Genomic DNA, 21,266 nt, shown 5'->3' with positions numbered 1-21,266 from the left:
TTTGGAGGACATGTTATCTGGCGAGTGTGATTCTATGAGATGGCGGCACATGTGTTGATTATTGCTTTAAGATGGAAATTTTAATTTTAAGTCACATATTCAACTTATTTGGATACTTTATGATTTAAATAGACTATTTTTATGTATTTACAAGTTCTTTTTTCTTTACTCAAACTTTTTTGGTTCAAATGGCGTCAAGCGTGTGTGGTGACAAACAGGTGAGGAGTACAAAGACAAATGTGTCTTGCCCACAGTCAAGGATGGTGATGGGAGTGTCATGGTCTGGGGCTGCATGAGTGCTGCCGGGACTGGGGAGCTACAGTTCATTGAGGGAACCATGAATGCCAACATGTACTGTGACATACTGAAGCAGAGCATGATCTCCTCCCTTCTGAGACTGGGCTGCAGGGCAGTATTCCAACAGGATAACAACCTCAAACACACCTCCAAGACAACCACTGCTTGCTAAAGGTAGGTGAAGGTAAAGGTGATGGATTGGCCAAGCATGTCTCCAGACCTAAACCCTATTGAGCATCTGTGGGGCACCCTCAAACGGAAAGTGGAGGGTGGCAAGGTCTCTAAAATCCACCAGCTCTGTGATGTCATCATGAAGGAGTGGAAGAGGACTCCAGTGGCAACCTGTGAAGCTCTGGTAAACTCCATGCCAAAGAGGGTCAAGGCAATGCTGGAAAATAATGGTGGCCAAACAAAATATTGACACTTTGGGCCCAATTTGGACATTTTAATTTAGGGAAGTACTCACTTTTGTTGCCAGCAGTTTAGACATTAATGGCTGTGTGTTGAGTTATTTTGAGGGGACAGCAAATTTACACTGTTATACAAGATGTACACTCACTACTACATTGTAGCAAAGTGTTATTTCTTCAGTGTTGTCACATGAAAAGATAAAATAAAATATTTACAAAAATGTGAGGGGTGTACTCACTTTTGGGAGATACTGTATATGGAGGTCCCCTTTAAATGCATGCATGTATATATGGTAGTGGTTTACATCTTTACTTAATACGACTCAAGTAATACAGAGAGGACTATACCTGTATTGTCTTCTCTTTCTTGAGTTGTACAATAGACTGCATTTTTTCTCTGTCTTCTTTTCCCAGCTTACGCTTCAGCTGGAACTCCACTCTGCACGCCTCAGAATGCTGAAGGATCTTCATTGCATCTTCATATGTGATGTTGTCAAAATAGATTGTCGCACTTAGTAGCTGATCTCCTGCAGGGTGATGACAATAACCATGTTATTTTTTTTTTGTCTTTTTTAACAAAATTCTTGTCTATAAGAGGAAAAATAATAGTGTTACCTTCTTTAATACAGAAGATATTTGAATGTTGAGATTGTTTTGTGACTTGTGAGACGGTAATGCCTTCTGTGCCACCTCCAGTTATAGTGAACCCTTTACTATTAGGTTCCACTTCGGTGCATAAAGTCACCTCCATTGGTTCCTGAAAAATAAAAAAAAATATTGAATTATCTAATCATTTTTATTCTAAAGGCACCCATAGACATAGGAAGAGTGGCTAGTGAGTTGATGTTGGGGATCATTGGTCAAGGAGGTTGGAAAACCACATCTACTCTCCTTTCTGTTTGAGCATTCAAGTCAAACAGTCTTTTAGATACTGTTTGTCAAATACTGTAACTGTCTGTGCCAGGAGATGCTAAAAAGGCCAGCCCAGCTGCTGATATTCTGAATGTGATGTACTGTATATGAAAGTACAGTCGTAGTTAAAGTTAAAAATTAATTAAGCACTAGGATAATATGTTACTCTGTTTTCCACCTTCAACCTAAATCATATATGTGCAATTAAAACATGCAATCAGTGCTTATCCATCATGTATACAGTTACAACCACCAATAAGTTAGTGTTTTTTATTTATTATTTTTTACAGGTACTTCCATAACCCAGACAATTTATACAGTACATATACGGTTTATCGTACATTCACATCAGTCCCTGCCCTCAAGGAGCTTACAATCTAGGTTCCCTAACTCACATTCATACATATACATACTACGGCCATTTTAGACAGGAGCTAATCAACCTACCAGCATGTCTTTGGAGTGTGGGAGAAAACCAGAGTACCCGGAGAAAGCCCACCCAGGCACAGGGATAACATGCAAACTTCAGGCAGGTAGTGCTGTGTTTAGTATTCAAACCGACGACCCCAGTGCTGCTAGGTGGATGTGCTAACCACTTAGCCACAATAACATCAACCAATTTCATAAAGGTGCCTTGTGCACAAGAAATCCACAATCCCAATATTGATGCTATACATGTATATATGAAATCATAGAAATATACAGTGCTCATATAATCTTATTCTCCAAAAGAAATGTGCCACAATCTTGACATCATCTCGCAGAGAATGCCTGTTTGCAACCAGAAAGAACTGACGCTGCATGTATTATTAAACCTGCATTCTTTAGTGCCGTGAATGGCACCTGCCAATGTGAATTTAGAGCGTAACTCCATTTTTAGAAAAAAACATTCCCCTCTGGGTGATCTCTGTACATTGCAAGGATTTTAACAAACTTTGTTGCAGATTCCTACCTTTTGCTATTCTGAAGAAATCATTGTTTGTTCCTCTGTGCCTCTGTGCTGAGCGGGTCTAATGGGAGTGGTTTCACTAATGATACATCTACTGGGCCTGCATCCCTTTAGATGTGTTCCTATTGGGAGTATCTCACCAAAAATTACTTTTTTGTTCCAGGGGATGCCAGCAATCTGACTTGTATCTTAGTGCAGACTTCTGGGAAAATCGGTGAGCCAATCACACAAGCAGGAAATTATGTTTCTGGGGTGTGGAAGGTACACAGTCTGTGTACAGAACACCTCCAGGTAGCCATATTGCTTTGCATTTTCAGAAAATTACAGCTGCAGATTGAAAAGAATAGGTAATTTTTATATAACATTCAATTACAATATGACTTGTGTCGCAATTGTGTACGCTATATTATTATTTTTTTTTTATTTGCAATTTTTTTCCCCACGAAAGTGGAGTTACCCTTTAATGGATGCTTGTTTTTTTATGCAATTTTAATAAATGGTTTTAAGATATGCTAGCTTTGTTTTACTTCCACCTAGTGTGGTTGGAATGCTCTTGAAAAGTGAGCTGGCTGGTAATAAAGGGCAAGGGACCCATTTAAGGGTCAGAGTTTCTAGTGAGTGCTTTGAGCAGCTGGTGGAGGATTCACTTGAAATATTATTCAAAATTGTGGCACATTTATTTTAGAGAATAAGAGACTATAAACACTGGACATGTTCATGATTTCATATACACGTATAATGAGGTTTTGTATTTCATAACATTAGCGTTGTGATTGTGGAATTGTTGTGCACCAAGCACCTCTATGAAGTTGGTTAATTTTTAACTGCTGTTTTACACATGTACTGTATATATATATATATATATATATATGACGGATAAGCACTGAAAACACTTTCTAATTGCACATACAGTATATGAATTTAGTTAAAGGGGGAAACAGAGTAATATATAAACCAGGGGTTTATTCAATTCTTTAATTTTTCATTTTAACTAGCACTGTATTTTCATAAATAAAACAGCCTCTGTAGGCCTATAGGCATCCTTAAAAATAGTTATATAGATAAGTTGTAAAAAAATACACACATTTTCATCGAGTTTACCAAATAAAAAAAATAACTAAATGCTAAACCTGCATCCATAGAATCCTAAATGCACAGCTCATCCAGAGGAAGGCAAAAAAAATACTTATAAAACAGAGTTCAATTTGCTCCATAAGGGAAAAATTCCTTCCTACTTCCCTAAAGCAACTGCATATTCCTGGGATCAAGAGTATTACTACTCCTTTTCCCTAAATTCAGTGTCCACTTGTCATTTCCAATTACCATAATTGGACCATTTATATCTGTACACAAGGTGATCATATTCTCCCTTTAAATGCTTCTTCTCAAAGGAGATTCAATTCAGTTCATATTGCATTTTTTCTTTTTTGACCAGCAGCACATCTGCAAGCTGGAGCTAAGGTTGCTTTAAACCAGTGCTTCCCAAAGTGGGCGGTACTGCCCCCTGGGGGGAGCTTAAATGATCCAGCGGGGTGGTAGTAGTTTTGGGTGCAACTGGGGCATGTTGTAGAAAAAATAAGAGGATCGGTGGAGGCAAAAAGAAAGAAGAGAAGAACATTTTGAAAAACTGTTCATACGCGTCCCATCTTCTGTGTAGCATAGCCATAGTGATTTTGCAAATAAACACACAAAAAAAGTTACTGGTATATATGCGATCAGGGGCCAAGTCCACCAACAGGTTTAAGAGCCCAACACTGGGCAAAAAAAAAGACCAAGGAAAGAGAAATCCTTATACTGTACAGTACTTACCTAAACCTCTGCTCCCCAGGAAAATGGCGCTCCCCATGATCCAGTAGTGGACTGTTCCTGGCATCCTCACGTCCAGAGCAGGGCTATGGATGCTGCTCTGAGCTTGATGACCATAGGACCCAAGACCACCAGAGCATGGGAATGCAGGAGCTGCAGGGACCTATCTTGTGTGAAGAGCAGCAGAGGATTGGGTAAGTATACGGTATCTCACTTTTGTTGCCAGCGGTTTAGACATTAATGGCTGTGTGTTGAGCTATTTTGAGGGGACAGCAAATTTACACTGTTATACAAGCTGTATACTCACTACTTTACATTGTAGCAAAGTGTCATTTCTTCAGCGTTGTTACATGAAAAGATAAAATATTTACAAAAATGGGAGGGGTGTACTCACTTTTGTGAGATACTGTATCTCCTTTCATCTTTCCCTGTCGTTGGTGGAAAAGTAGATACAGAAAAGAATCTTAGGGGGCGCTTAGTAATTTTTATTTTTTTTTTTAAAGGGGGTAGGCCAGATACGTTTGGGAACCTTTTCTTTAAAGGCTTCAAGTCCAAATACTGTACAAACTTGTAAAACAAGCACTATCAGCGCACAGTGCCACAGTGAAAAACCCAAAAAGTTCACAATGGTGATGAGTGATCATCTGGGAAGGTAGATGGAAAGGACACACACTATCTCTGGCAGCTCCTCATCAAGGATCTGGTAATCCCCCATAACCATGTAATGGAATAGAGCAGGGTGCCAGATTAGTATGAGTTTAAACCAACACTTTTTATTACAGGTTCACTTAATATAGACATCCTGTGTACTGCTCAAGTGGCTTGTACAATCGTGCAAGGACAGCTTTAGCAATCTGGATGGACTGGATGATAGCTGTAGGGCACAGGAATGGACCCGCTGCACGATGGAATGTTGGTGGCATCTCAAGCCCCGACTCACACCACTGACAAGAGACCGGGACATGCGGTAGTTAGAAAAAGGAGGCGGGGCCTCAGAAACGCATTGCAGCTTGCCCCCTCCTGCTTTTCCTGGTCTCCTGTCAGTTGTGTGAGTCAGGCCTTGAGATGCCGCCAACACTCCATCTTGCAGCGGGTCCGTTCCTGTGCCCTACAGCTGTCATCCAGTCCATCCAGATTGCTAAAGCTGTCCTTGCACGATTGTACAAGCCACTTGAGCAGTACACAGGATGTCTGTAAAAAAAAGTGTTGGTTTAAACTCATACTAATCTGGCACCCTACTCTATTCCATTACATGATTATGGGGGATTACCAGATCCTTGACGAGGAGCTGCCAGAGATAGTGTGTCCTTTCCATCTACCTTCCCAGACGATCACTCATCACCATTGTGAAGTTTTTGGGTTTTTCACTGTGGCACTGAGCGCTGATAGTGCTTGTTTTAGTTGAGACACCGCTGACCATCTTGCCGCAGGTCCCTGCTTGTGCCCTACAGATGTCATCCAGATTGCTGAAGCTGTCCTTGCACAAATACACCAGCCACATGAGCAGTACACAAGATATCTATATGTAAGTGAGCCTGTAATAAAAAATGTTGGTTTTAACTCATACTAATCTGGCACCCTGCTCTATTTCTTTACATTTAAAGGCTTCAAGAAAGCTGCTTGAAGCTTATCCAAAGAGATTGCAAAGGCCTTGCAAAAGTCGTCTGCACACATTGCTCTTATATAATCTGAAGCCTGTGCATACAAGACCTTACACCAACCCTACTAATCACAAAACATTTGGAAGCAAGTTAACACTCTCACACATCTTTCCACAGACAACCTGATTGGATTGAGAAGAAATTTATAGCTGGGTAAAGTGACTCTAATGGTCCGGATGGTACATCTTTCAGAACATGAATTTATAAATTGTACGTACATCGGAGTCCATCATCTTTGCAAAAGGATGTGAGGTTCGTATAATGGACGTCTTCCTTATACTGCTGGAATGTTCAGAGTCTGCATACATAGAACTGCCCTGTGAAAACAAGCATACTGCTTTAAATATTTTTTCCACACTAATATGAAAATTGTTGCACATACTGTAAATATACACACGAGCCAGTGTCTTTGGGCCTGTTTTCTCTTCAAAACTGCTCCTCTTAGCATGCAAGTCTATGGGAAAGCAGGTCAATTGCACCTGCAATTAATTTTGAACGCTCCCTGGAATGTCTCATGCTGCTTTTGTCCATCAAAGTCCATCGACACAGGACCTTAGGCCTTATGCACATGGATGTTTAGAAGCTCAAAAGTCTTTAAGTACAAAATTTCCAGAGCTTTCCTGCACCTGTAGAGCCACAGGTGCTGTAAACATCCAAGCATACAAGTGAATGGGTGTACACAGCTGTATGCTTATAAACGCTGATGGCTTTTGCATCCGCATTTTCCTATGCATGCATGTAAAATGTATTGCCCCAAATGCAAAAGCAGTGTGCAATGTTCTCCGTATACACAGGTAAATGCCAATGCAGAAGATATCTGTGTTTACAAATGTACTGTTACATTCACTTGTATAAGTGCTTGTATAAGGCACCTGTGGCTAAGGCCTCCATGTACATGAGGTTTTAGTCTGAATGGGACTCTCAGTGCATGCCAGCTCTCCTAGAAAGAAGATCAATAACAGCCCTTATCTTACAGATTCATTAAAGCCCAACTGAACCTTCTGTTTGAATATGGTAATACATTCCATTTTCCAGCCGATAAATGTTGGTTGGATGACGACAAGCCCACCCACTTAGTAAATTTCAGCCAGTTTATCAGGAAATGCAACAGTAATATTTATCCACAATATCTCTTAAGGAATATATGAAGACTCTGGGACTCTAGGCCTAGGATCCATGTTAAAGGACTAGCTGCCTATTGCCAATAAGAGACTGCTTCAAACAGGCAGACTCATAGCAGATGCTAATATCATCAGCTCAACCACCTGCCTTCCACACATTGTTGAATATGCTGATTTACTCACCTGTTATCTACTGTGGATTTTGTGTTTACACTTATAATAATGTGTATTGTACTTTAGGAGCTCGGTGATGGCAGTCTGCTAGTTAATTGGCTCAGGTTGATTGAATCACTGTCATCTATTATTTACTGGTGGGAAAGTAGAATACTGTTTTTGTGTTGGTGGCTCCTTAGATAATTAGTTCAGGTTAACTATATTTCTGTATACAACTTCATCTGCATATGATAATGTAATCAGGCACCTGACCTGGTGGAGTAATCTGATCAAGAAGGGGATGTCCACCCTGTATATATTCAGTGTGTGTTTGTTCAATAAAAGGTTCCAGTTCTATACAAGCTTTGTTCCGTTTAGTTTTGTATGGGGGGTGGCTGTAATACCTGATATCTATGTTCAGACTGGAGGAAGCGGCATCCTGACGGAAGCCCACAAACACAGTGTGGGTAGCGGTTCCTTTGCAACCCTTCCTGTTCCAACATGACTGCACACCAGAGCACAAAGCAAGGTCCATAAAGACATGGATGAGCGAGTTTGGGGTGGAGGAACTTGATTGGCCTGCACAGAGTCCTGACTTCAACCCAATAGAACACCTTTGGGATGAATTAGAGAGCAGACTATGAGTCAGGCCTTCTTTCCAACATCAGTGCCTGACCTCACAAATGCGCTTCTGGAAGAATGGTCAAACATTCCCATAGACACACTCCTAAACCTTGTGGACAGCCTTCCCAGAAGAGTTGAAGCTGTTATAGCTGCAAAGGGTGGGCCAACTATTGAACCCTACGGACTGAGACTGGGATGCCATAAAGTTCATGTGCATGTAAAGGCAGGTGTCCCAATACTTTTAGGAATATAGTGTATGTGAATCAGGAAAAAGAAAAAAAAAGTTACCTTTAGGCCCCTTTCACAATTGCCGCTCCGTCGGCGGACTCAGTTTTTCTCAGCGGGGGAAGGAACCGCCGATCCCCCGCTGAGCAGGCGTATGGCAGCTCTGTCTCTGCGCTGTGTGCGTAGACAGAGCTGTCAGGTCCCCGCTCTTCTCTATGGGGGAATCGGATGAGAACGGACCGCCTGTCCGTTCTCATCCGATCCGATCCGCCAGACGGATGGAAAATAGGGTTTCCATCCGTCCGGATTTGACAGACTGGATCGTATTGGATGTCAGCGGACATGTCTCCGCTGACATCCGATGCCCCATAGAGATGCATGGGGCATCCGTTCAGATCCGCCTGAAAAACTGACAGGCGGATCTGAACGGTCTGCAAGTGTGAAAGGGGCTTTAGTTAGTAAAGAAGGAAGACAGACGTGATAGATCACCAATATATTGTGAAATTATTTAGTACAGCTTCCATCAATAGATAGCACAGTGTGGTGTATGAGATGCAGATGTTTGAATAATTTACAGATATAGAAATATATATTAAACAAATCTTTTTTTAAGTTTTAATAAAGGTTAAAACATAGCTCCAGTAATTTTTTTTTTTTTAAAGCACCCCTGTGATAATTACAGCGTATGCAATGCAAATTGGCATATGCTGCATATCCAATCATTTATGTTCCTTGTAAATCCAATGTGATTCACTGTCTCTCGATTTTGTAAGCATTCATCATTAGTCTGGGCATCTGAAGTCAAGTTGGATTTTCTTCCATGATACAGTGCAGCTGGCTACCCAGCATGCACCTCCTGATCTCGCGCCTGCCTAGTGTGAAGAAAGGGAGGATATGACATACCTCGCTGCAGCGGTAATATGGAAGTGCAGTGCTTCGGAAAGTCCAAAAGCAATTCAACTTTTGAAAAAAAATAAAAAATCCCAAACATTGATGGCATAGCGGTAAGCAATGTTTGGGGCCAAAGTGAAAAAATTGGGTGGAAATCCGCTTTAAGTTTGAGTTTCTAGTAGGCAAGATGCTGCTTGCATCCAGTTCTATAAACCCTTCAAGTACTTAATTTGTCACAATGATACAATTTGAATAAATACTATAGGATTGGGTGTGTGTATATACTGTTTAATGCTTAAGCACCCTGGCTGTTCTATAGTTTCTCCAATATAATTTATGGAGGCAAATATAAAAAAGACATATAGAATAAAAAAAAAAAAAGGATACATAAATGGCAAAAAAAAAATATAAATAAAAAACTGTACAGATAATGTATAAAGGAATTCATTTACTAATACATAATAACTGGATAGAGGTATTATAACATGATATTTTTGGTGACAGTGGCCAACTCCACTCAGAACTCAAAATTTCAAGTTTCGATTTTCATTTAGTTATTCAGAATAATAGGGAATGTAGCAGCAGAAGTGAGTCACTCACAGTGTCTGATATGAAAATAGCTGAAAAATTATAGTTTTTGGAATTTCAGGAAAGCAAGCTCACTGTTTCTGATATAGATCAGAAGGCTTTACCTTCATCAAAAACTGAAAAATCGTACATATCCGTGGATGAAACATGAAATTTTCATATCTATGGGTTGTTTAAATACAAAACTACTTTAGATCAGTTTGATTATGAGCGAGTTTGGGGTGGAGGAACTTGATTGGCCTGCACAGAGTCCTGACTTCAACCCAATAGAACACCTTTGGGATGAATTAGAGAGCAGACTATGAGTCAGGCCTTCTTTCCAACATCAGTGCCTGACCTCACAAATGCGCTTCTGGAAGAATGGTCAAACATTCCCATAGACACACTCCTAAACCTTGTGGACAGCCTTCCCAGAAGAGTTGAAGCTGTTATAGCTGCAAAGGGTGGGCCAACTATTGAACCCTACGGACTGAGACTGGGATGCCATAAAGTTCATGTGCATGTAAAGGCAGGTGTCCCAATACTTTTAGGAATATAGTGTATGTGAATCAGGAAAAAGAAAAAAAAAGTTACCTTTAGGCCCCTTTCACAATTGCCGCTCCGTCGGCGGACTCAGTTTTTCTCAGCGGGGGAAGGAACCGCCGATCCCCCGCTGAGCAGGCGTATGGCAGCTCTGTCTCTGCGCTGTGTGCGTAGACAGAGCTGTCAGGTCCCCGCTCTTCTCTATGGGGGAATCGGATGAGAACGGACCGCCTGTCCGTTCTCATCCGATCCGATCCGCCAGACGGATGGAAAATAGGGTTTCCATCCGTCCGGATTTGACAGACTGGATCGTATTGGATGTCAGCGGACATGTCTCCGCTGACATCCGATGCCCCATAGAGATGCATGGGGCATCCGTTCAGATCCGCCTGAAAAACTGACAGGCGGATCTGAACGGTCTGCAAGTGTGAAAGGGGCTTTAGTTAGTAAAGAAGGAAGACAGACGTGATAGATCACCAATATATTGTGAAATTATTTAGTACAGCTTCCATCAATAGATAGCACAGTGTGGTGTATGAGATGCAGATGTTTGAATAATTTACAGATATAGAAATATATATTAAACAAATCTTTTTTTAAGTTTTAATAAAGGTTAAAACATAGCTCCAGTAATTTTTTTTTTTTTAAAGCACCCCTGTGATAATTACAGCGTATGCAATGCAAATTGGCATATGCTGCATATCCAATCATTTATGTTCCTTGTAAATCCAATGTGATTCACTGTCTCTCGATTTTGTAAGCATTCATCATTAGTCTGGGCATCTGAAGTCAAGTTGGATTTTCTTCCATGATACAGTGCAGCTGGCTACCCAGCATGCACCTCCTGATCTCGCGCCTGCCTAGTGTGAAGAAAGGGAGGATATGACATACCTCGCTGCAGCGGTAATATGGAAGTGCAGTGCTTCGGAAAGTCCAAAAGCAATTCAACTTTTGAAAAAAAATAAAAAATCCCAAACATTGATGGCATAGCGGTAAGCAATGTTTGGGGCCAAAGTGAAAAAATTGGGTGGAAATCCGCTTTAAGTTTGAGTTTCTAGTAGGCAAGATGCTGCTTGCATCCAGTTCTATAAACCCTTCAAGTACTTAATTTGTCACAATGATACAATTTGAATAAATACTATAGGATTGGGTGTGTGTATATACTGTTTAATGCTTAAGCACCCTGGCTGTTCTATAGTTTCTCCAATATAATTTATGGAGGCAAATATAAAAAAGACATATAGAATAAAAAAAAAAAAAGGATACATAAATGGCAAAAAAAAAATATAAATAAAAAACTGTACAGATAATGTATAAAGGAATTCATTTACTAATACATAATAACTGGATAGAGGTATTATAACATGATATTTTTGGTGACAGTGGCCAACTCCACTCAGAACTCAAAATTTCAAGTTTCGATTTTCATTTAGTTATTCAGAATAATAGGGAATGTAGCAGCAGAAGTGAGTCACTCACAGTGTCTGATATGAAAATAGCTGAAAAATTATAGTTTTTGGAATTTCAGGAAAGCAAGCTCACTGTTTCTGATATAGATCAGAAGGCTTTACCTTCATCAAAAACTGAAAAATCGTACATATCCGTGGATGAAACATGAAATTTTCATATCTATGGGTTGTTTAAATACAAAACTACTTTAGATCAGTTTGATTATTGCAATTGACATTCGAGATGACTACTAATATACATAAACAAATGGCTTTTCGATCCCTATATCTACTCATTTCCCTACTACCAGTGTTATTTATCTCAATACAGATTACAGATAACATCATGCATAATAACAGTGGCTTTTTTTCTTGATACAGATACTAAAATAAATAATGCCAGTGGCTTTTCTCTACATAAAGCTACTACTTGTTAACTTCTGCTGACGAAGTCCCGCCTTTGGGGACGTAACGCGTACGGAGGGAGTAGGAGTCTATGACGTCACCCGAAGCCATCAATCTCGGAGATTTTACACATTTTATATATGCTGTGATACCGCGCACTGGTGTATAGTGCCGTTATTGGTCATTTTTTATCTGTTTAAAATAAATTGCTCCTTTTAGTACGTTACACACTATGTGCTGCATTTTATTTTCATACATCCTACACTGACGAATCAGGTTGTATGACTTAGGAATCCAGGTCTCTTTATGAGAATGTCCCTACCACGAACATCCCTGCATCCTTTTCCCAGGATAAGCTTGTTTGACCCGTCTGTTAACCCAGGGGTCATATCTTGAGGTGAGGAGCTAGTGTGGCTGGTGGAGGATTCGCACTGTGGAGCACATCTTGTTAATTTTGATGTCCTCATGAACACCCTTATCACCTTGGGACCTTATGCTTGAAATTTTATTTTATTTATTCATTCATCTGTTTTGTTAGAATATTTTAGCGCTGCACTGTGATTTTATTACTACTTGTTAACAACTACAAAATATACCTTTCTTTTATAGTAACTCTAAATGTTTTGTACATTCTGAATGAAGTGCAGTAGATCTTAACCACTGAGCTAATTGACTTACTTATTAAACAGGCTTTTGAATATATCACTTACCTCCGGGTCAATGTAACATTCGTTTACAGCATATTCATATACAGGTGATGATCCTTGAGGTCTAGGTCTCACATTTTCAATCTCGACATCAATGGTCTATAAATGAGAAAAGTGTTAAGATAAGAAACATAAAATCTGAAAATTTAAGTGCAAATCAGGCTCATTCATTTTTATTCCACATCAATATGTCACCAACATACTGTTGAGTGTCCAACAGATGGATCTGTAAGAATAGACCAGGCCATGCCCTTGGATCAGACACATATGTTGGCCAGAGGAAGTTGCATATAGGGATAAACCAGAGAAAACTTGGCTTTAGGAAAGGTTTCTAATCGTTTAATTACAGGGTCCCAGAACACTGCTTGCTATGGGGGCACCCAAGCCAAGCTTGTGCTTTGTGTGTCTATTCAGACACAGAGTGTGGCTCCGCCCTGCCCCCTATTTCTCCTTATTGGATCACTGACTTTGACTGACAGCAGCAGGAGCCAATGGCGCCTATTGCTGTGTCTCAGTAAATAAGGAGGGAGAGTCCCGGAAAGGCAGAGTCTCTCGTGCTGGATAGAGAGGGGGCTCAGGAAAGTAAAGGGGGGGGGGCTGAGGAGGGCTGCTACATACAGAAGATTTTTTATCTTATTGCATAGCATGCATTAGGATAAAAACCTCCCGCCTTTACAACCACTTATAACTTCTGTTCACATCTATGCAACAAAACATGGTAAAAGTATTTTAATACCGTGTCGTCGTCTTCCAGATCTCCATCTGGCTCTTCTGACTTCAAGGGCTTTTGTGAAACTAAAATATAAAAAAGAATATTATAAATATTTTGTTTTTATAAGAGACAGCTCATTTGTACTTAATACATTGCAACGTGTTAGGTTCCACTATGGTGTAGCTCCCTTGCTGGCCGGACCAGAAAGGCACAAGGGCTCTTTTCCTGGCAAGCTTGAATCTGACGGGTTTTGGCCAGCAAGCAATTGTTCCTGTAAAAGTAGGTGTTTTATTTGGCTTGTTGCTGGAAAGTTGCAGTCAGTGATGTGCCTGGCGCTTTGATATAACCCCAACTGTTCACCGTAAAAAATATTCAATCTAATAATTTACCACTGGATGGCAGCAAACAATTGCAGATCATTGCAGAGCCGTGCGTGCGTACATTTCCTTGATGATGTAGTAATACTTTTGACTTCTGACACATCATTAGACATAGGGTTAGATTTACTTTAACTGAACTGAAATCTGGTACAGCTGTGCATGGTAGCCAATCAGATTGTAACCTCAGCTTGTTCAATTAGGCATTGACAATAAAACCTGGACTTTGATTGGTTTCTATGCAGAGCTGCACCAAATTTTGCACTCTCTGGTCTTAGTAAAAAACCCCCATAGACTCATAAATCATATTATAATTACATTTGTTGTAGAAATGCAGAAAACATTAATAGAAAAAAAAAAACCCCTTTCAATAATGTTTTTTTTTTTTTTTTACTAATGTAACTTGTAAATCATAGCTCCCATATAACATTAAATGTAATGGCAATAGCGACATTGATAACTGGGAGAATTAAAATGACCTTTGAATTACAATATCATATGAAAAAAATAAAACACAGCTGTCAGGTCCCCAAGCATCTCTATGGGGGAATCGGATGGGAACGGACTGTCTGTCTGTTCTCATCCGATCCCGTGGACGGATGGAAAATAGGGTTTCCATCCGTCCAGATTTAATGGATCGGATTGGATGTCAGCGGACATAGGGATGCATGGGGTGACCGTTCAGATCTGCCAAAAAAACTGACAGGCGGATCTGAGCGGTCCGCCGGTGTGAAAGGGTCCATACATATAAAGACCAAAGTGCAAATTCATATACAGTACTCTATTCAAAACATATATGCAATATTCATACATAATATTTGTATTATTCAAAAAAAGTGCAATTACATTTACTCATAAAAAAAAGTGCCAATGTAGAAAATAGTGCAATTAAAATTAAGGTACCCAGACAGATATAAGGAGCTTCTTTTTGATTTGTGCTGTTAAATAGTCTGTAACTTCAGTATGTTTTATTTATCAGATGCAGTGCTTGTCTCCTTCTCAGCAATCAGTTTATTCACCCTTAGGGCTCTTTCACACATGCGGACCGTTCAGATCCGCCTGTCCATTTTTTTGGCGGATCTGAACGGTCCCCCCCATGCGTCCCTATGGGGCATCAGATGTCAGCAGGGACATATCCGCTGACATATGATCCGATCCGTCAAATCTGGACGGATGGAAAACCTATTTTCCATCCGTCCAGCGGATCGGATGAGAACGGACCGATGGTCCGTTCCCATCCGATTCCCCCATAGAGATGTATGGGGACCTGACAGCTGTGTCTCCACACACAGGGGAGAACAGCTGTCATCCTCCTGCTCAGCGGGGGAACGGCGGACCGATCCCCCACTGAGACAAACGGAGTCCGTCCGACGGACGCACGGACGGACAGTGTGAAAGGGGCTTTAGTGTCAGTGTGAATTTGCTATTCCTCCTCCTCTGTGTGCAAGGGCCACTCCCCAGACAGATTTGGGCCTGCAAGGACCCCTGCATTTTGAGTACAGTACAGATGTCCTTCTAGTGGGTGTCCCCTGTTTCATCTTTCATGCACTGGGGAGAGAAATATAAAAAATCGCATCCAGACATAAAGAAACATACCCGAAAAGAGGAACTGGGAATTACGCAGAGAGACGGTCTGGATGCAATTTTTTATATTTCTCTCCCCAGTGCATGACAGATGAAACAGGGGAGACCCACTAGAAGGACATCTGTACTGTACTCAAAACGCAGGGGGTCCTTGCAGGCCCGAATCAGTCTGGGGAGTGGCCCTTGCACACAGAGGAGGAGGAATAGCAAATTCCCACTGACACTAAGGGTGAATAAACTTACTGCTTAGAGTGAGACAAGCACTGCTGCATGATGCATCTGCTAAATAAAACATACTGACGGACTATGAAGCACATATCTGTCTGCATGTTTAATTGCAATATATTCATCACCCGCACCTCACTACTCACCTCACCCTAGCGTTGCCGTCACCGTGACTGGCTCTGCCCCCGCCCGCGTGAACGTGAGGGAGCGCAAAGGGAAGGGAGGGGAGGCTCAGGGCGGCCCCCGGGAGGAGGAGCAAGTGAGAGAAGTCCCGGCAGCAGACAGTACACACAGTGGCGGCTGGTGCTCAAAATTTTGGGGGGGGCGCAAACAGAAAAATGTAATAGGCATTGCTTTGCGGCAAAAAACGCTGTAAAAAATTGCGTGACTATGAGGTCACAAAAGTGTGAAAGGGGCCTTCAGTAATCAATGTATAGTGTGCCTCCTTCAATGCAGAGTGACCAGCGTGCCCCCTTTCAATGCAGAATGACCAGCTTGCCCCCTTTCAATGCAGACAGACCAGCATGCCCCCTTTCAATGCAGACAGATCAGCGTGCCCCCTTTCAATGCAGAATGATCAGTGTGCCCCCTTCAATGCAGAGAGACCAGCATGCCCCATTCAATGCAGAGAGATCAGTGTGCCCCCATTCAATGCAGAGAGACCAGCATGCCCTCTTTCAATGCAGAGAGATCAGCGTGCCCCCATTCAATGCAGAGAGACCAGTGTGCCCCCTTCAATGCAAAGAGATCAGTGTGCCCCCATTCAATGCAGAGAGATCAGCGTGCCCCCATTCAATGCAGAGAGATCAGTGTGCCCCCTTCAATGCAGAGAGATCAGTGTGCCCCCTTCAATGCAGAGAGATCAGTGTGCCCCATCCAATGCAGAGAGATCAGTGTGCCCCCTTTCAATGCAGAGTGACCAGCGTGCCGTGCCCCCCCCCCCGAGACCAGTGCACTTACCTGCAGCGGCGGCGTCTTCTCCTCAGTCCCCCGGTGTCTCCTCGAGTCCTCCCGCCTCCTCCTCAGCCAATGGCATGGTTTTGCCTTTCGGCCAATGAGGAAGCGGGTCCCACTTCCTGATTGGCCAGGAGGAGGATCCGTAGGACAATAGCGAATTTTCATTCGCTATTGTCACACAATGGGTGGGCTCGGGGCGCACTGCTCTGCGCCCCGGGTCCACCCTTTTCTGAAGAGAAGGATCGGGAGCTTGGGCAGAGGCAGAGCGGTGTCACCCTCCCCCCGGTCGACACCCTGGTGCGGTCCGCACCCCCCACACACCCCTTGTGACGCCCCTGCGCACACGCACCCAGCCATCCACATGATGTAAAAGAAAATATGATTCTTCAAACTAGGCCAGACCATTGTTGAAGCTTTCCGCTGTAGACACAGGTCACCATGGGCTTCACAGCCCCATATACAACAAACTTGCGATGCCCATTTTTTTCTCTGCTTTCACCTCATCGACTTCGTGGATAACGTGTTCACTTGTTGCCTAAATTATCCCACCAGTTTTCAGGTGCCATTGTAACAAGATATTCCTTTTACCTGTCAGTGGTCATAATGTTATGGCTGATTGGTAAATATATACATATATATATATATATATATATATATATATATATATATATATATATATATATATATACACTGTATATCCAGAAATTGTTTTACTTGCAAAGGTATTTGTAAATCTGTCATTCCTGTTATTTACAAATCTCTGCCACACTGTATACCCAGGGCAATGACACCATTTTTTTTTTGAACTCGTGCAGATGTTCAGTGGCTGCTTTAATATTTTATTATGCAAATTGCATACAGAAAATAAATCTGTTAACTTGCATTACAAATGAGGACACACAACCCCAGGCTCCATTTTGCGAATAGCTAGAAGGCAGAGATATGGTCATAGGGCTGGGGTCTATGAGACTTTTTCTGACTTTATATATTGCACATTTGCACTGTCTGAGTGATTAATTATTTTTTTCACTGTGGATTTATCCGCTTTGTTTGCACTTCAATTAATCAGAGACGGGTCTCTGCACTAAATTGCACTTTATTAGATATTTACCTATTTGTCACAACATTATATGTACGGTATATAATGTATGCCTTTTACACTGGTATTTTTATATACAAATTTTTTAGTAGCGGTATCACAATTGTCCTCCTATTTAATTGTTTTTTTTATTTTGGATTTATTCATCTTGTTAGCACCCTATTTAATTAGAGACGGTGTCTCTGTATCACATTGCACTTTAGCAAGATACTTACCTTATTTGGCACAGCAATTGTATGGTATTTATGTTTTTTCACACTGTTTACTTTATATATTTATTATTTTTTAGCAGCGCTACCACATCTTTTCATTTTATTTAGTAAAAAAATGGTGTCAATGGAAGGAATAGTGCCCCATTCTTGGTGTCTGTGGGAAGAATCATGCCTGATTGTTGGTATCAGTGGGAAGAATCATGCCTGATTGTTGGTATCAGTGGGAAGAATTGCCCCTCGTCATTGGTGTCAGTTAAAGGAATAGTCCCTCATCGTTGGTGTCAGTGGGAGGAATAGTGCCCCATAATTGGTGTCAGAGAGAGGAACAGTGCCCCATCATTGGTGTTTGCAGGAGAATTAGCGCCCCATCATTGGTGTTTGTAGAAGAATTAGTCCCCTATTATTTGTGTCAGTAGGAGAAATAGTACCCCATCATTGGTGTCCAGTGGGAGTAATAGTGCCCCGAGGGCCAGATAAAGGCAAGTAAAGGGCTGCATCTGGCCCATGGGCCGCAGTTTGGGGACCACTGTTCTAACCCATGCACTGGAGAAGGGAAGGATACTATGTCTGGTACCTTATATTCAGTGGGGGAGCAATAAAGTATTGACTATCTACTAAGCTGTCTTTGTATTACGTACAAACAACCCTTAGAAGGGTTGTCTAGCCTTATGAAAGCGCCATCTTTCAAAAAGTAGAAACTTTGGGGGTTGCCACAATGCATCAGGGTACCATATAGTTAATAGTATGGCATGGTGTAGGACAGGGATCCTCAAACTACGGCCCTCCAGTTGTTGCAGAACTACACATCCCATGAGGCATTGTAAAATTCTGACATTCACAGACATGACTAGGCATGATGGGAATTGTAGTTCCTGAACAACTGGAGGGCCATAGTTTGAAGATCCCTGGTGTAGGACAATTAAAAAACAAGTTATAGGTGAAATGTGCACCTAAACATGCGTATATAGTAAGTTACAATAATACCTAAATAGTCAATGGTATTTTCTGTTTTTCTTAACATCTTGACTATCAACGTCAAAAATAAATACATTAATGTTTATTGAATTGAACTTCTACTGTGATTACAAATTAAAAACTCCACAGAAAACAAAGACAAACAGGCTGTGCATTGGCCAATCATACAATATTCAATAAAATATATTTCAGCCAATGTAGGAATCCAAATAAAGAAACTATCTCATATCTATTGAAATACACTTTTTTATTACTCTTCAAAGTGTCCTATTAATAGTATACTGTAAGTTTAAAGTCCAACTCCAACCTTTTTTTTTTTTTTACCCCTCCCTCAGCATATCTTTTTTAAAACTCTTCTTTTACATACCTTAAAGCTATAATCCCACGAGAATTAGTGTGCAGATCATTTCTGCATTCATAGGCAGCAAAACACTGCCTCTGGATACAGCAACTTTACAGAGTAGAAATATGATAGTTGCTATTGACGGTTGCTGCTGGTCACACATTGTGTGCAGGCAGAATTTAAAACACACTGCTGGTGTGGCCATTGGAATGTAGCCTAAATCTTGCAGTCTTCTGGGCAGTCCAGTGATATCACAAGTCGTTCCTTTTCCAGGAGCAGTGGTAGGTGATCTTTAATTCTGGACATGATTGCACACATATAATGATACATGAATCCAATTTGTCCAGGAGTACTGAGAGTCCGTATTGGTATGATGACGTACCACCAGGGGGTGTGTCCATAATAGCCTGGGCTCACCGGAAATGGGTTAAATAAAGCTGGGCTGGGGGCTAGGTAGAGGACCAAGCATGAATAGGTGGTGAGTATTGTGGTGAAAACTGTTTTTTTTTATTTTTTTTTATTTTAAAAGGTACAAGACAATGGTAGAATTTGGATTTCAGGCTATATTTTAAAAAAGATTCTAAAATAATTTGTGCAGCTGTGTTACAATTCTGTAAAAGTGAGTGTCAGGAAGGCACTAACCATAGTACAGATGAAGCCTCAAGATTTACACTGGTGTGAAGGTGAAGATGTGTGGGTTTACCCCTTTTTTTGTGCATAACCGTGCGTAGATGCGCATGGGTACCCACGCACCCGTGAGCGCCCATTAATGTTGGTGCCAAATGCCAATGGGACTATTTCAACTGCAACAGTTCTGTTATCCAGTGCTGTCTCGTCTACAGCTATTACCTATATGTGTTGACTGCTGTTATTCCCCCAGCTTGCCCTGACCTGGTTTGAATGCTACTTGCCCTTACCTTGGCTTGCCTCTGGATTTGCTATGCCTCCTGCTCATCTGCCTGATTCTACATTGCAGACTTCTGCTTGTATCCTGACCATTCTCTGCCTGATGTTTATGCCTGTATCTGTCTGTCTGTTGCTGACCTGGCATCCAGTCATCCACCTATTTTGCTCTGCGTGCTATCTGGTCCCCGCTGGTGCTTCACCTGCTAAGTGCTGCTGTTTTTTCTGCACCTGCTATCTGCCAGCTGACTATCAAGCACCTGCTGTTTGCTGTCTGCCCAATCTGGGGTCTGCTGTCTCTGCTGCCATCTGCTGTTGCAGAAATCTGCCCCGTCTCTCATGACGCACTTGCTACCTATTGTCGCAGCTGATGGAACATCTTACAGGCACTCATACCTCACCGCGCTCTCGTGGCCACTGTTGCAACATCAGTGGTCTCAGAGCTGGGGCTGTACGAGAGGCCTCCCTCTACACATCAGGCTCTGCCACAAGGTACGTGACAGTGAGCATACAAAGCCAAAATTCCTTCATCCAATGTTTCCAGCTAGCTATGACCATACATAAAGATGTGACAATACTACTAGCAAGTCTAGTCCTACCTCACTGGGCCATAGGACAATTGCATAATCTTTCATGCATTTATCTGCTCTTCTTATGTAATATTGAAAGAATGTCATATCATTGTTTAATTTGCAATATAACTCAAGCAAAACTACTGACTCTATGCCAGATGTCTCTTTACTCCTGGCCTAATAATGAACAAGTAGTCATGAAGATATAATACAAATACTTATAATAAACATGATGCCTTTTTCTAAGCTCTCCTAGTTAGAACATGATTTAAACCTAATAGAAATATAGAAACATTGAAGAGTGGTGGCAGAAATAAGACCGAATGGTCCATCGAGACTGCCCCTTATTTTTAATTTATGTATTTTTTTAAATTTTTGTTAACTTTTTTGTCTGAGTATTTTGTCTGAAAGTGTTTGTCCCAGACATGTTTGAATCAAACTGTGTCCAACATACAAATTGCATGAATATAGGAGACGAATACAATGCAAAATATATGCAGTCATGACAATGGAGGGGAGCTCCCGACAGGGTACTCGATGCAACGCAGGGCAAAGCAGCTAAGAATCCTCTCCAGGGATCCATCACTG

At 41.4% G+C, this 21,266-nt stretch overlaps 1 protein-coding gene across 1 annotated transcript in view; it reads right to left on the bottom strand.

Moving 5' to 3' along the window:
• AHNAK2 (AHNAK nucleoprotein 2) overlaps nt 1-21,266 on the bottom strand; it is a 134,016-nt gene that overhangs the window by 50,616 nt on the left and 62,134 nt on the right. Inside the window, exons 2-6 of the mRNA XM_082275852.1 lie at nt 13,456-13,514; nt 12,723-12,818; nt 6,254-6,352; nt 1,323-1,464; nt 1,056-1,234 (exon numbers count right to left, since the gene is read on the bottom strand). Of these exons, the coding sequence (XP_082131978.1) occupies nt 1,056-1,234; nt 1,323-1,464; nt 6,254-6,352; nt 12,723-12,818; nt 13,456-13,514 (575 nt within the window). The remainder of the gene's footprint in view (nt 1-1,055; nt 1,235-1,322; nt 1,465-6,253; nt 6,353-12,722; nt 12,819-13,455; nt 13,515-21,266) is intronic.

Source organism: Pelophylax lessonae (assembly GCF_965119305.1).
Source record: "Pelophylax lessonae genome assembly, chromosome: 13".
In the NCBI taxonomy this organism is placed as follows: Eukaryota; Metazoa; Chordata; class Amphibia; order Anura; family Ranidae; genus Pelophylax; species Pelophylax lessonae.
The sequence above is the reverse complement of the archived record's forward strand: the minus strand, read 5'-3'. Positions and strand labels throughout refer to the sequence as shown.